At 56.2% G+C, this 14,726-nt stretch overlaps 2 protein-coding genes across 2 annotated transcripts in view; both read left to right on the top strand.

The window, feature by feature from the left end:
• Nucleotides 1-4,731, top strand: part of VOLCADRAFT_97014 (uncharacterized protein) — a gene marked incomplete at both ends in the record, with an annotated part of 15,751 nt that extends 11,020 nt beyond the window's left edge. The window contains 7 exons of the mRNA XM_002956069.1: nt 1,157-1,325; nt 1,823-2,214; nt 2,495-2,754; nt 3,181-3,479; nt 3,661-3,690; nt 4,186-4,639; nt 4,712-4,731. Coding sequence (XP_002956115.1) covers nt 1,157-1,325; nt 1,823-2,214; nt 2,495-2,754; nt 3,181-3,479; nt 3,661-3,690; nt 4,186-4,639; nt 4,712-4,731 — 1,624 coding nt within the window. The remainder of the gene's footprint in view (nt 1-1,156; nt 1,326-1,822; nt 2,215-2,494; nt 2,755-3,180; nt 3,480-3,660; nt 3,691-4,185; nt 4,640-4,711) is intronic.
• A 2,052-nt stretch (nt 4,732-6,783) lies between these two features.
• Nucleotides 6,784-14,209, top strand: VOLCADRAFT_97013 (uncharacterized protein; the record flags this gene model as incomplete). Its single annotated transcript, XM_002956068.1, has 9 exons — nt 6,784-7,031; nt 7,093-7,196; nt 7,821-8,359; nt 8,745-8,810; nt 10,101-10,227; nt 10,964-11,135; nt 11,696-11,978; nt 12,281-12,496; nt 14,141-14,209. The coding sequence occupies 9 exons, from the start codon at nt 6,784-6,786 to the stop codon at nt 14,207-14,209; spliced, it is 1,824 nt and encodes a 607-aa protein (XP_002956114.1).
• Between the last annotated feature and the right edge of the window lie 517 nt (nt 14,210-14,726).

Here is a 14,726-nt window from a genome sequence, read left to right as displayed (position 1 = left end):
AAGGGCGCGGACTTGTGCGGTGTTACCCCCTCGACGGGGGCTATCTCCCCTGGACTAGCCCAGGGAGGGAGAGGCGGAGGAGGGTAGTAGTCTCAGGAGGCTGTTTGGCGTCTTGTGGTGTGAGCTCTTTGCGCTCTTTTTTGCGTGAGGATTTTTGAGCTTGGTGACCTCCCCAGCCCGGGAAGACTCGTCGGGCTCCCGGTCGCCCAAGTCCTGGTAGCGAGCTCTCTGAGATGCTCGGTTCGTTCGGTCGGCAGGAAGAGCCCCCCAGTTGCGACTTCGTTTATGTTAGGAGACCAACGGGCATAGATCCCGTCTAGTTGGAGCGCCAAACAAGCGCTGTTGCGTGCCGGCCGTCGTTTCCCGTGCGGCCTGACCCGGGGGCGGAGTGCATGAGACTAACCAGCCGTATGCACCCGCCCCCCGCGCTGTGCTTCGGCCCTGGGCCCCCGGCTTTTCAGCCCACAGTGTAATCAACGTCATACATACATACATACATACATACATACATACATACATACATACATACATACATACATACATTCTTTTTTTTGCTTGAGGATTTTTGAGCTTGGTGACCTCCCCAGCCCGGGATGACTCGTCGGGCTCCCGGTCGCCCAGGTCCTGGTTGCGAGCTCTCTGAGATGCTCGGTTCGTTCGGTCGGCAGGAAGAGCCCCCCAGTTGCGACTTCGTTTATGTTAGGAGACCAACGGGCATAGATCCCGTCTAGTTGGAGCGCCAAACAAGCGCTGTTGCGTGCCGGCCGTCGTTTCCCGTGCGGCCTGACCCGGGGGCGGAGTGCATGAGACTAACCAGCCGTATGCACCCGCCCCCCGCGCTGTGCTTCGGCCCTGGGCCCCCGGCTTTTCAGCCCACAGTGTAATCAACGTCATACATACATACATACATACATACATACATACATACATACATACATACATACATACATACATACATACATACATACATATATACATACATACATACATACATACATACATACACACGAACTCGTGTACCCGCGACGCATACCAAAAATAACACATACCCCCACCCACCCTTAAGCCACCTCTCACATACGCTCATATACACACGCACATACACACGCACATACACACACGCTCGTGCCCCTCTCTCCCCCCTTGCCCCATGCAGTCACCTCGGTTTCCCCGGCAGTGTGGCCTCCCTCTGGCAGCAGGCGGGTCGGGCGGGGCGGCGGGAGCGGGACAGTGTCAGTGTGCTTGTGGCGTTTGACGGCCCCCTAGACCAGCACCTGGTACGGCACCCGGAGCAGCTGTTCGGGAGGCCGGTGGAGAGCGTGCAGGTGGGGGGCGTGTGTGTATGTCCGTGTGTGTATGTCTGTGTGTATGTATGTCTGTGTGTGTCTGTAAGTATGTGTGTTGGTTAAGGAGGAGTGGAGAGGGGAGAGCGGGAAGTGGCGAGTGTGTGTGGGGGTGTGGGGGTAGGGTGGGTTTGTGTGAATGCGCAGACCTTTGTTTTGTGGTGGGATGGTGGCGGGTGTGTGTGTGTGTGTGTGGGTCCATGGTGAATGTGGACAAATGGGAGGGGCAACAGTATAGTGTTGGGATTTACGTAACATGAAAAGTAATGAAAAATGGTATACAATGAAAAAACAAGAGGTAGAAGCGAAAAAGTGTCTTTTTGTATCTTTTGAGAGAACGAGAGTATGTGTATATTTACGGAGTTACAGATATAATGATAAATGGCCATGCAGTTGCCAGTTTCTCCCCTACCGCCCCCCCCCCGCCCTACACTTAGGGTTTTTCCCCTACCGCCCCCCTACCGGGCCCCCCCCCCCAGGTTGATGTGAACCAGCCAGATGTACTGCAGCAGCACCTGCTGTGCGCCGCTCTGGAGCACCCCCTGCTGCTGCAGCAGGACCTGCCCCTCTTCGGACACAACATGCCGCTTGCCGTACAGCAACTGATCTCCAACTGCCTCCTATCGTCCCGCCTCCCTCCGCCACTCCATCCCCACGCCCCCCGGCGGTTAGAGGACCACTACCATCCCGACCTCCCCCTTCAGCCCCCCGGGTGCTCCGCCCCTCTGGTGTACTGCGGCCCTCACGACCAGCCCGCCGCCGCAGTGAGCCTCCGCGCCATTGACCCGGAGCGGTTCGTGATATGGGATGAGGGCAGCGGGGTGGCGCTGGAGGAGATTGAGGCCAGTACGGCATTTTACCAGGTGAGGAGGTGCGGGGGGGTTGGGGGTTGGGAGGGGGGAAAAGGGGGAAAGGTGGGAGGGGTTGGGGGTTGGGAGGGTGAGATGGGTGAGTGTGGGAGGGTGGGGAGAGTGTGTGCGGCTGTAGAGGCTTCCGCTGGCCGTTGTTGCCGTTAACCTCCACCTCCACCTCCACCTCCACCTCCACCTCCACCTCCACCTCCACCTCCACCTCCACCTCCACCTCCACCTCCACCTCCACCTCCACCTCCACCTCCACCTCCACCTCCACCTCCACCTCCACCTCCACAGCCATCTTGCCCTCTGCCACGTTATCCTCCACACCTTCTCTAACTGCCCTTCGGCCCGGGCGGCGATGGCGCACCGCCACCTCGAACGTGTCGTACGATGTACAATTATTGTGCAGGTGTACGACGGTGCCGTATACTTGTTCCAAGGTCGGCCGTACTTGTGTCGTCAGCTCAATCTCGGTGAGCGGGTGGCCCTGGTACGGCGGGCGGATGTCAAGTACTACACCAAGATCCGCGACTTCACGGATGTGCACGTTACGGGTGAGGGGGTATCATTGGGGGGCTGGGGGCTGTGTTTTGTATGTATGTATATGTGTCTGTCTGTCTGTCTGTGTATATCACATATATATATTGTATGTATTGTATGTGTATGTGCCCCCCACCGTGTATGTGCACTCGTTACACCTATCTCTGTCTGGGTAATGCAACCGCGGTGTTACCAGCACATACACAGATGATGGGACATGTGGTGCGGTTGTCTGCCTGCGTGTGTGTCCCGCCCGAGGTGTGGTGCGGGATCGCTCGTTCACGGACAGTGTGTCGCCCTTAGCATCATCATCCGCAATTTATACCATATGCCTTCAATGCCTTCAATGCCTTCAATGCCTTCAATGCCGCCACTGCCGCCACTGCCGCCACTGCCACTCCTGCCCTCACTTACTCGCTGGTGCCGCTGGTGCCGCTCAGGTGGCCGTGTTGCCTACCCCGCCTCCTCCGCCGCCGCCCCGCTCCAGCACGCGGCGGGACTACTGCCGCTGCAGCCACCCGCCGGACCCTCTGCCGCCGCCACCACCTCCACATCCGCTGCTGTCGCGGCTGCTACTGCTGCCACCCCCCCCACCCCCACCGCCCCCACAACCGCCCGCTGTGAGAGCGCCGTGGTGGCGGTTCGCTACTTGGGCTTCCACCGCGTTTGGCAGGGGGGCAGCAACCGCGTGTTTGACTCTGTTGACCTGTTCTTGCCGGACGTCGTGTACGACACACAGGTGGGGGATGGAGTGGAGTGGGGTGGGGTGGGGTGGGGTCTGGGCCACCGTCGCCGTTACTTCGGTCAAGCGGTGGTGGAGGCGAGGTGCCGTCCTCCATCCCCCGCGTGCCCCGCTGCCTCCCTCTCCTCCCCCCTCCACTTCCCCCCCTCCCCTCCCTCCCGGCTCTGATTGCCGCCAGATGTTCATCTTCCTGCACCTGCTACACCTAGTGGGGCACCTAGGGCTGTGTTGGCGCTGGTGGCAGTTTGCGGGTGCTTTGGAATTGTATAGAGGCAGCTGTGGACCTTGTCTGCTCGTTTGTTTGTTGCGTCATCATCCTACCTACATCATATGCTTAGTTCCCGTCCCTTCCCCCACCCCCTCCTTCCCCCACCCCCTCCCTCCCCCATCCCCTCCCTCCCTCCATTCCACACTTACTTCTTTACGGCTTGGCTCTACTGCTTTTCTTCCGCTCTTACTTTAGTCTTGGCGGCTAGGTAGGTAGGTAGGTAGGTTTCCGCGGTTGTCAGTTCTACTTCTTGTACACTCTTTCCTTGGCAGCAGCTTCACTCGTTCGTGGTTCGTCTTTCCCCTTCCCTACCCCCTTCCCTACCACCCTCCCTACCACCCCTCCCAACCCCTCTCCCTACCCCCCCGCCCGCCCCCCCCATCCCCCCTCCCTACCCCCTTCCCTACCCCCCCCCTACCACCCCCCCCGACGCAGGCGGCCTACGTGCGGGTGCCGCCCTCAGCTCGGCGGGAGTGCGCCGCGCGGGCGCTGTCCTTCCGGGAGGGGTGCCACGGGGCCAACCACGCACTGCTCAACGTGGCACCCCTCTTCCTCACCGCCAACATGCGGGATCTGGCCACTGAGTGCGACAACCCGTACGACGCGCGGTACCGCATCGAGCGATTGCTGCTGTACGACAAGCACCGCGGCGGTATAGGTTTGTCGGCGGCGGCAGCGCCGCTATTTCCGGCGTTGCTAGCGCGCGCACATCAGCTGGTTTCGGAGTGCCGTTGCCCGTACGCCAAGGGCTGTCCGCAGTGCGTACAGCACCTGGAGTGCCGTAACTACAATGCCGTACTCAGTAAGGCGGGTGCGGAGGTGGTGTTGCGGCATGTTTTGGAGCAGGAGCGGGCGGCCGGGGTGGTGGCGGCGGTTGGGGAGAGGCGAGGTGGGGTGGACTGTGCCGCCCAGCAGGACCCCCCTCCTCCCCCTCCCCCTCCCCCTCCCCCTCCATTGTAAGGTCAGCCGGCGGCCGCGTAGAGGGGGCCGGAGTCGGAGGGCCCGCGGATCAGCGATTTTTGTTTTGAGGATTATCAATGTTACTCAAAAGCCAAGGAATTTGGTTTTTTCACCTCGGGCTGTTGCTGTTGCTGCTGCTGCTGCTGCTGCTGCTGCTAACAAACTCTTCCTTGACCGTGAGGTGCTCGGGGGGGAGCGGCAAGAGGCCCCCAGCGGCCCCCGGTAACATACCGCGTTGATTTGCCGAGAGCCTCCAAGCCATCCGCCCGGCCGCAATAAGAACTTCTTTCGGAGCGGTTTCAGACCCCACAGTGGAGGTCGCGGTTGCTTCCGGTAGGCGGGCGGGGTCGCTCGCAAGGGGGGCGGCACACAAAGAGGGTACGGCAGATCCACATGCCCCCAGGGGCCCCCCACCCCCAATGTTAGAGCCCCCCGGCGTGTGGCAGAAGATGGAGTTGAGACTTCCTGGTGGGGGCACAAACCCTAGACAGTGTCCTTTTCACTAGTCCTAGACCGGGCCGAAAACCCCCTCTCTCGATGTATCCTTTTTAACGAATCTATTTTATTGATTTCCTTTTTTTAACAAAACTTAAACACTGGGCGGTACAGCAGTTGGGGGGCGGGGCAACAGTTGACGTCGGTCTCAGACCGGGGAGGAGGATGGGGGGCTGCAGAGTTGTTGAATGTACGGCAGGGAGGGCAGGACGAGCAGGGAGCAGCGTAATAGTGCTGCTTTCGGTTAACATGGTATCGACTTTCAAATGGCGCTTTGAAATAATGTTTTTTTTTGTGCGGGTGTGCCTGGTTGGGCAGCCAACCGGTGTAGCTTGTGGGTCGTGGCGTACGAGGGCGATGTGCGGTGGTGTGGGTGTGGGTGTAGGTGCCGGGAGACGAGGCCTTCATACGGCTTGTGGTCCGTGGTTGGCTGGCTTGCTGGGGGCTCGGGAGCCTTCGTCGTAATACGGCTATATCCCGAACGGATTGTAATTCCTTTGGAAAGGTCAAACAACGGTCGAGTAGGCTGGAGACTCTTTCACACTTTGGAACTTGGGGGAGGGGGAATGATCTGTGTGGGTGGGTACATGCCGGTGTATGCGTGCTGGAGCTGTCCCTTTCGAGTGTATAAATGCAGGCCAACATGGCGTTCTGGGGTATCGGGAGCCGAAACTTCTTTCGGCCTCATAAGGCGGGGAGGTGCAGGATGCGTGGGCGATCATGTTTGCATTTCAACATTTGTGTATATCCTCATCATGGAGATGATAATTTTGGCTCTGGGGTAATGGACCAGCAGCAGCATTAGCAGTTTCCCGATAGGATAAGCCGGTTCAGCAGGGTGGACGCTTGCGGCGGATTTGCAGCTACCTCAGTTCTGAGCATTTAGCAGCTCTGATTCAAACCACGGGCTCTGTATGTCACTGCGACAATTTGGTATAATACAAGTTGTCGCAAAAGACGTCGCTTCGTCGTGCGTGAGAACAGATGAGTCGGCTGCGGACAACTAAACCACGGAATTCATGCCTTAACGACTACATATTTTTTCTTCTCAATGAACTGACTGAATATGAAATGGAATGCCCCTTCTAACACTTTGCATGCCACGGTTCCCTTCCTTTTTTCGGAGCGTGCTGGAAGACGCTGGAACTGCACTACTTGGTCTCAGACACGGTGTCTTTATTTTTCAATGTAAAAGCACATACGGGGTTACTGGGCATGAGGGCTGGAAGAGCGCGGTTGGGCACTGGAGGGAGAGTAACGGGCACCGGATTGGCAAACGAACATTGTCGGTTCACAACGCGCAAAGACTTGGTGCAAATCATTTTTGAATTCTGAAGCGTATTGATACTACCTATTGCACTTTCATATTTTCTTAGTATGAATCAGGATGGTGTAACTTGGGGACAAACGTTGTCGTTGTATCTTAGGGGTTTAAGATACCGTTGCAGTTTAGGTTATAAGCTCCCCGGAGATCAGGAAAAGCGTTAAGCCTAACATAACTATCTAAGGGCTACATATGAAACTTGATATAACATAGCAACGCTGCTTCAGCCTTGGTTTCGTCGCCATGGTTACCAAATGTACGAGCAGGGCTTTTGCAACTCTCGCTTTGCTTTACCTTGGAGCCTCTTTACTGCCATCATGCAGTTGCGAGGACGATCCATCGACAAGTTTAAGACGCCTCCACTGGTTAGATTTGCCCGGCGCTCCTACCCAGCAATCTCTCGCGCCTCGGCGACCCGTACGGGCGCTTGTACCTCGATCCCCCAGGAGCCCCCGGGCCCCAAGCGTTCCCCTGGAACCAAGCCCTCCCCCCCCCGTACCAGGTCCGCCTCCACCGGAATCTCCTCCGAATGCGCCTCTGCAGCTGTCCCTTGCCCCTCGGAGACCAGCACGACAACAAAAGCCACGATCCCCAAGAATCACGCGAGTTCCCCCAAGTCCCCGTGCCCCGAATATGCCAGCGGCGTTAGAGGCTGCCACGTTAGAGGGTGAGCCTGTTTTACGCTGGGCTACGGCCCCGCTTTGTGGGCGCTGCGCGTGGTTGCGCTAAGGAAGGCTGGTCATGTCCAAATCATACAGGTCGAATAGGGAATACAGCCGACCTGGACCAGCTGTATAGACAGTTAAATAACAATTTGTAAAAATGTATTACAACATGTGCTTACCTGGCCCGGACCTGTTCGCCCTCTTAGACTCGCCATTTTTGTTGCCGAAACAGAGTACGAATTTTATGTAGCTGCTATAGCTATAATCTCATCGTCAAAACAGCGCTGGTTGGGTCTTTATGCTTGGTCAGTAAATAACCCGACACACTCTTTTATGCACACCACCACTTGTCCGGCAGTCGGGTCCAACTAAAGCTGCAGCGAGAGCCCCACCGAGCTATACACGTAGTCATCTACCTATGGCCACTTGCACGTCAGTTCTCTGCCCGTCGTTTTTATGGCACCCGCAAGCCCGTAGTAGTTCCCCCGGCGCCGGCGCCGACCTGCATGGGGGCCACAACGAGACCAGCGCGCTGACCTACCCCTTCCACCCAATTTACCCTTTGCCTCGTGTTCAAACAATCGAACGGTCAACGCTGCGGGGTCCGTCGGTTTTGTTGTCTGCAGGCGAGCTGGACGTGCTTGTCAACGAAAAATCCACGGAAACATTACTGCGGGATGGCAGCGGAGATGTCACTGCAGTGTTGCTGGACGAGACGGAGGCGCTGCAGTTTGCTGGCCAGCTCGTCCGGCTCAGTGTCGAAGCGGGCGGCGAAGGTGACGGCGCCACTACCGACCAGGACTCGGCAGCGACGACGAGGAGTTCGACGACGGTCGGCGACGAGCAGTCATCGAAAGCCCACCATCGCCGCCGCCGACGGCTGCAGACTTCCCCAGTGCGGGCCAAAATAATTGAGAGCTTCGGTTTCGCAAGTAAAGATGCTCCCAAGGACGCGCCAAGTGGTGCGAGGAACATCACTAGCGTCGTTTTCCTGCTCAGCTTTTGTGGTTGGAACAATTTGTTCACCGCCGCGTCGTTCCGGGATTTTTGGCTCAACGGTCCCGACACACCGCCAACTGCCCGTACGGTGCAAAACTACTGGAGCTTCTGCTCTCAGGGCGCGACCCGCATGACGAACGCCACGCAGCTCATCTTTGAGGTTTCGGTGCGTGAACGTTTACGTCTTGTGTTGACCTCACATAAATTCCGTACATCTGTACGACACAAGTGTATAGTAGTACATATGTATGCGCACCCTATCCTTTACCCGTACATGCGTGTGCCAGATGCTCTCTTACGGCTGCTCGCGAGCCTGTAGTGAAATCTATAGCTGGGCGCAGCGGTTGGGGCTGACGGAGTCTCGTCCCCGCCTCCGGAGGTGTTGATTTTTTCATAAAATTTACGTTTTTTTAACCCCACCGCGCTAATTTTCTCTCCCATCATCCCACTTGAGCACCTGTCCGAGGAGTTTTACCCGCACCCTGTTTAGTGCTGCTGCTACAGACGAGCGCCGTACATGCCCTGCCTGCTGGTCCCTCATCAACATGCAGCTGCCGTGTGAGGGGACGTACGGCGGACGGTCGTACGACTTTGCGAAGAAGTGCGACAGCTCGTTGGTAAGCACGCGCGCACGCATGCCCTTACTGCCTGTAGCGCCTGTAATGCGTTGTGAACGTAAGAGCTTCAAACAAGCACTGTGGTACATTGCTTGGATCTCGGCGGGTTCTGAGGCTCTTTTGGCGATAGATACGACAAGACACTAATATGCCACGCAGCGGGCCTGGCATGCGCGTACATGCATACACGGGGGGTGCGGGTCGGGTGGCTTTTCCTGGCCCTACATGCCGACGCCACACACACCCCCCTGCATAAACGGGGTCTTCAGCACTTGGGGACTCATCATGAAGATGCGGGTGGGGGTGGGGGTGACGGAATGATTGAAGAGTTCAATCAGTGATTCTGACCAGCAGCAACACGTGCATGCGTTTTTCGCTTTTTAAAACGGTGAAAAATGTGTTGTCGTTCAGTAAGGTGGTGAGGCGTGGACTCACGTAAGGAACGAGGAATGATGCCAAAGCTGTGGATGCCTGTTGATATGCCTAACAACATCACCACAAGAGATCTTATAGAATCGGACATACTGTATGCCATAGGTGACCCCAGCTACCCCAGCAGGCAGGTCGTTACGGAGGACGAGAAATCTATCTTGGACAGCATTTGCTTGCTTGCTTGCATTGCGTATTTTGACTGGGCGAGCAAGGCACTGTTGCAAACTGCGGTTGGGCGGAAGACGCAAAGCAAAGTAAGCCCTGAAGCTCTTTGTTGAAAAGCAGAGGTGTGGATAGCACATGGTGAAAGTAAACAGTGCATGGTGTTACAGGGGTTTCGACCACCTGACGTCCAGAGCAGTGGTACTGCTGCTGATGCTGCCGCGTAACGCAAACAAGATGTAGACGGGAAAGGTACAGGAAGAGGCGAGAAGAGACAACAAGGCACACACCCGCATCACTTCGCGAGCGGACGCAGCATCAAGCAGCAGCCAGCAGCAGAGACGCACTGCTCCCTTCTCCGCTCTGTTCCACCGAGGGAGGGGGCGATTCCGCCGCCCCCATCAGTCTTAGCTCATAAAAAAGGGATGGCAGAATATGCAGTGGCCACAATAGGGTTGTTAGGCAGCCCTAAATCTGTTGGCCGCCTACCATGGAAGGCATATAAAGCCGCCATTCCCGACATCCCAGGGGGTTTCGGAAGGCACTTTTTGGCAGGGCTCGCCGTTGTAGTATCCTGGGTATCGCGGGATCTGACATCCGCCGATCGGTTCTTTTCTGAAAAAGACGTGATACAACAACGTTCACTTGTCGTTCCCTTGCGCTCTATCTATCTGGTATCACCATCACCCAATGTAGGAGCTGTATGCCTGGATGGATCTCGCCGACGACTACGTGCAGAATACACTGGGCCAAAATATCTCCAGCGTCAAGCAACGGATTGCAGTGCTGCCCTATGAAGTGAATCAGAACTGCTTCTGGGCAGGTACGGAATAATAATGAGCATACATGGTGGCGCGCGTGTGTGCGTGCGTGCGTGTGTGCTGCCATGCGCCAAGTTGGCGGTAGGCAAAGAAGCCTTGCCGGCCGGGCCTACCTGGTCTGCGGTCGTTCAGCTTGCCGGCCGGCCGGCCAGCACACTCTGAATCGTCACTTCACAGCCGCGCTGAAGGGCTGCGGCGGAGGCCACAGCGGCCACAGCGGCTACACGCTCATATGTGTGTGCTCGCGGCTGGCTGACTGGTCAGGTTGTGCAGGAGGTCATATCCACTCTTCTTTCTCATCATTTGCGTGGCCAAGTGGTGGCTGGTGGTGGCGGGAGCTACATACATACATACATACATACATACATACATACATACATAATAAGGCGGGAGCACACACGGCATTAGATACGTAGGTAGGGCCCCTTGGATCCCTGAACTCCGGAAGGCGTTATAGAAGAACAGCAAAGAATGATATTAACATAATAGTTACAGTGGCCGTGATAATATTAGTACCCCAGTCGCAGCCTGATAATGGTACGTCATTCGCTCGTTGGGGGTCGTACGATAACAACAAGGGGAAGCGATGATGCGGGGCGATGAGGGCCCACGCTGTCAGGCCCACCCCTATGTGGACAACACCGACGGGCAGGGAAAAAACCCTTCAAGCCTAGAACCTTCAAGCCCTGAGCCCACTTGCAGCACTTGATGATGGCACCCAAATGCATTGGCGCGCAGGCATGGGTTCGGTTGGTTGCAGCGGGTCTCGTTGCTATACCTGGATCAACGGCCGCTATTCTCAGGACCCTAGCACCTACGTGCACGAGCTTGGCCACAACCTGGGGCTGCAGCACTCGGGCCGCGTGGGCGTCGCATACGAGTACGCCGACTCTTCCTGCACAATGGGCCAGTGAGTAGTGGGGTGCTATCGATGTAGTAAGGTAGTTGTTGTCGTGTTGTGAGTTCGGGCCATGTTTTGCCCTGAAAGCTCTGATGCATGTCGCTGTTGATACGTGCTTTGTGTGATGATTGATGCTTGATATCGCAAAATTTTATTAATGACTTCCCTAACTACCCCCGTATTGACGTCGATAGCTACGAACATAATACCAAAATCCGTGGTATTTAGATAATGCGGATCCTAATCATGTCCCGATGATTCGTGTGCAAATGAACTTTGTAAGCGAATTGAAAGTTGGCAGCATTAACAAATCGGTGTATGTATATGTGTGTATGTGTGTGTGTGTGTGTGTGTGTGTGTGTGTGTGTGTGTGTGTGTGTGTGTGTGTGTGTGTGTGTGTGTCTGACGAGGGCGGGGCAAAGAGGTGGGGAAGGGAAGGGCCGGCCTGAAGACTGAGCCACCTTTCAAATGTTTGCTGCTTTGGATCTCGTCGCTCCTCGCCTCGCCTCGCCCACTTGACATCAAACAAACGCCCACCACCATTATCGCTGCACACACGCCCACCGCAGGGGCAGGACCTGCTATAATACACCAAACATGTGGCGCCTGGGCTGGCTGTCACCCGTCCCGGGGGGCGACCTGAACGGTACGACATTTGAAGTCGGGCGACCTCGGCGCTTCATTCTGCCTGGCCAGAACAAGTCACCGCAGTCCTTCATCCGCATCGACCCAACCTGGGTCCTCAAGGGTACTGAATCCAAGAGCCTCACTTCGACGCCTGCACCTGTCTTCTACGTCTCTCTGCGCACCCAAGAACCCCCTTTCGAAAACCTCAGTCCCGCTACGAACCGAGTGTACGTGTACACCTTTCAGGGGACACAGGCGAGTGTGCGTGTATGTGTGTATGTGTGCTTATGTATGTATGTGTGTGTGTATGTGTGTGTGTGTATGTGTTTGTTTTATGGAGCGACGTATTCGGCGCGCAGTGGTTGCCGTTCTTATCAAGTTAGGCCAGGGGGTTGTTTACCGGGGCAGGTAGCGATTATTAACCTCGTACCGCCCTGATGTACATGTACTGCGCTATCGTGGGTGCCGTTTTTGTCCTGAGCTGGTCCCCGTACTGCTTTCCCGCCGTACCTGGCGGCCCACCACAGGCCACTAATTCGTACATGCGGTCAGTCCAGCAAGCTATGCTAAATACCGACAACGAGTTCAGGACCAGTCAAACGTACGGCTTGCTCATACAAGTCAATTCGCTGTCAGCCAGCAACGCCACCGTTACCGTCTGCCGTTACAGTGGCGAGTCGGAATACCAGGCCAGCACGAACTCGTGTTCTGATGGTCGCGACAACGATTGCGATGGTCTCATGGTGAGCAAATGCAGAATGCTTGGTAAGCAATACTGCTGAATGATTGATGATGATGATGATGATGATGATGATGGTTCTGATGATGTTGGCTGTGCACCGCAGGATGATGCGGACCCAGACTGCAGCGGTGTACCGGCGTCGCTTTCAGCCCCAACCCCACTAACGCGGCGAGTACCCCCATCGCCATCGCCACCACCGCCACCACGGCCACCACCGCCGTCACCGCCGCCATCCCCGCCGCCGCCGCCGCCGCCGCCATCGCCACCGCCACCGCGAATCACACCGCTGAAGTCGCCGCCGCGGCTGCCAAAGCGTGCATCTCCGCCGCCGCCGCCGCCGCCGCAGGGGGTGCCACCCCCGCCGCAGGACCGCGCACCGGCAGCAAAGCGCCCTAAGAAGCGACCACCACGCGCACCCAAAACTACCAAGGGGGGGGGCACCTAAGCTTACTTTTCAGCCAGCGAAGGGGCGCCTGTGTGTTTTCTTTGATATCGGAATCAACAAAGGGGTCGAGGGGCAACTTCACTTCCTGGATCTTGTGTTAACTTGGGGTTTTGATTCGGGCTGCTGCTCTCTACCTCTGTGTAGCTCCTGGGAATGGAAGGGTGCACGAGATGGATGAATTTGGCTAGGCAGGGCTTTTCCTTCCGCCGGTGGGTGGATGCATGGATATACATACGGATGGGACCCAAGTCCATTACTGGGTTGGGGGGCCCTTGGTGTGATGGGGCCCGCAGCGGGGAGCACTTTTTCCCACCCAGCTGCCCAAACGAGTTGCCTCTGTACGTCTATACGTCCGTATGTCTGTATGTCTATATGTATGTCCGCCTCTGTATGTCTATGTATGTCCGTATGTCGGTATGCATGTCTATCTGTATGTCTGTCTGTATGTATGTTGTTACAGGGTGGTTAACTTCGCCAGCGGCCCCCTTTCCCGGGGCAGTCCCTGCTCTCCCCTGCTAGAGGGGCACCCTAATCCGTCACCCCATCCGACTTCAGAATGTATTCGTTGGGTTCGGCAACTCACCACCAGCATCCAACCAAATCTAGCGGATCAACGGCGCATCAACTTAGTTCCTGGTCAGCTCGCAAGTTGATATTATCACGTCCTACACCGTCCATATGATGGGGCGCCACCTCCCATTTCATCACTCCTCAAACACCCGAGGAGCCGGCAGGCGGATTTGAACCCGGGTCGACTGGGTCGACTGGGAGCAGAAGTCAGGCCTTAACCTCTGCCAGCCGCCTGCCGTCTGTCTGTATGCATGTCTGCATGTATGTATGTTGTTACAGGGTGGTTAACTTCGCCAGCGGCCCCCTTTCCCGGGGCAGTCCCTGCTCTCCCCTGCTAGAGGGGCACCCTAATCCGTCACCCCATCCGACTTCAGAATGTATTCGTTGGGTTCGGCAACTCACCACCAGCATCCAACCAAATCTAGCGGATCAACGGCGCATCAACTTAGTTCCTGGTCAGCTCGCATGTATGTATGTACATCTGTATGTCTGTATGTGCGCCCGCTGCAGTTATGTAGGATCTTACAGCACGTGCACAATCAATGCCGTACAGAATGATACGCGTGTTTGATTGGTCCCCCTCTGTGCGCGGATGTATCTCTGCACGCGCGCGTGTGCGTGGTTCGCCAGCTGTCGGTAGCTTCAGAAGTGGAGCAACCAAGCAAGCTGCCTCCATGGATCATCATCATCATCGTTTAGCTTAGGTGTTTATTCCCGCGTTTTCGCAGCTGGGAATGCGCTTCAGCGTGTATTTGTAAAAGGTTTACGGAGTAAACGTAGATCATAACCGCTTTAGCAAATTAGAAATGAAGGAAACGAAGGAAAGAATGAAAGAAGTATCAAAGCTCCTTCAGTATTTGTCAGAGATTGGATAACGCAAAATTACTGGAATAAAATTGAAGAGCTTGCCGCGGAGAGAGAGAGAGAGAGCAAAACGTATCTTTTGACGGTGGTGTGTGCCGTACTGTACGGCAGCTACCGCGTACACACGCATAGCCGACCATAACTCCAAATAAGTTCTTGTTACCCCGCGAAAAAGTGTTCCGCCGTTCGTTCTTCCTTTTCCCTCCAGGTGTCTTGCCCACGTCTTGCTTGGAACGATCGTAACTTTGCCAAAGACTACTAATAACCGTCTTTCGTGTAACAAGCCACGAAAGCATTCAAGCGCTGCATGTTAAGCTTGTCCAAGAACCTTCAGGCTCGCCTGATTTGCTTT

The sequence above is a fragment of the Volvox carteri genome (assembly GCF_000143455.1).
Source record: "Volvox carteri f. nagariensis unplaced genomic scaffold VOLCAscaffold_57, whole genome shotgun sequence".
In the NCBI taxonomy this organism is placed as follows: Eukaryota; Viridiplantae; Chlorophyta; class Chlorophyceae; order Chlamydomonadales; family Volvocaceae; genus Volvox; species Volvox carteri.
The sequence above is the reverse complement of the archived record's forward strand: the minus strand, read 5'-3'. Positions and strand labels throughout refer to the sequence as shown.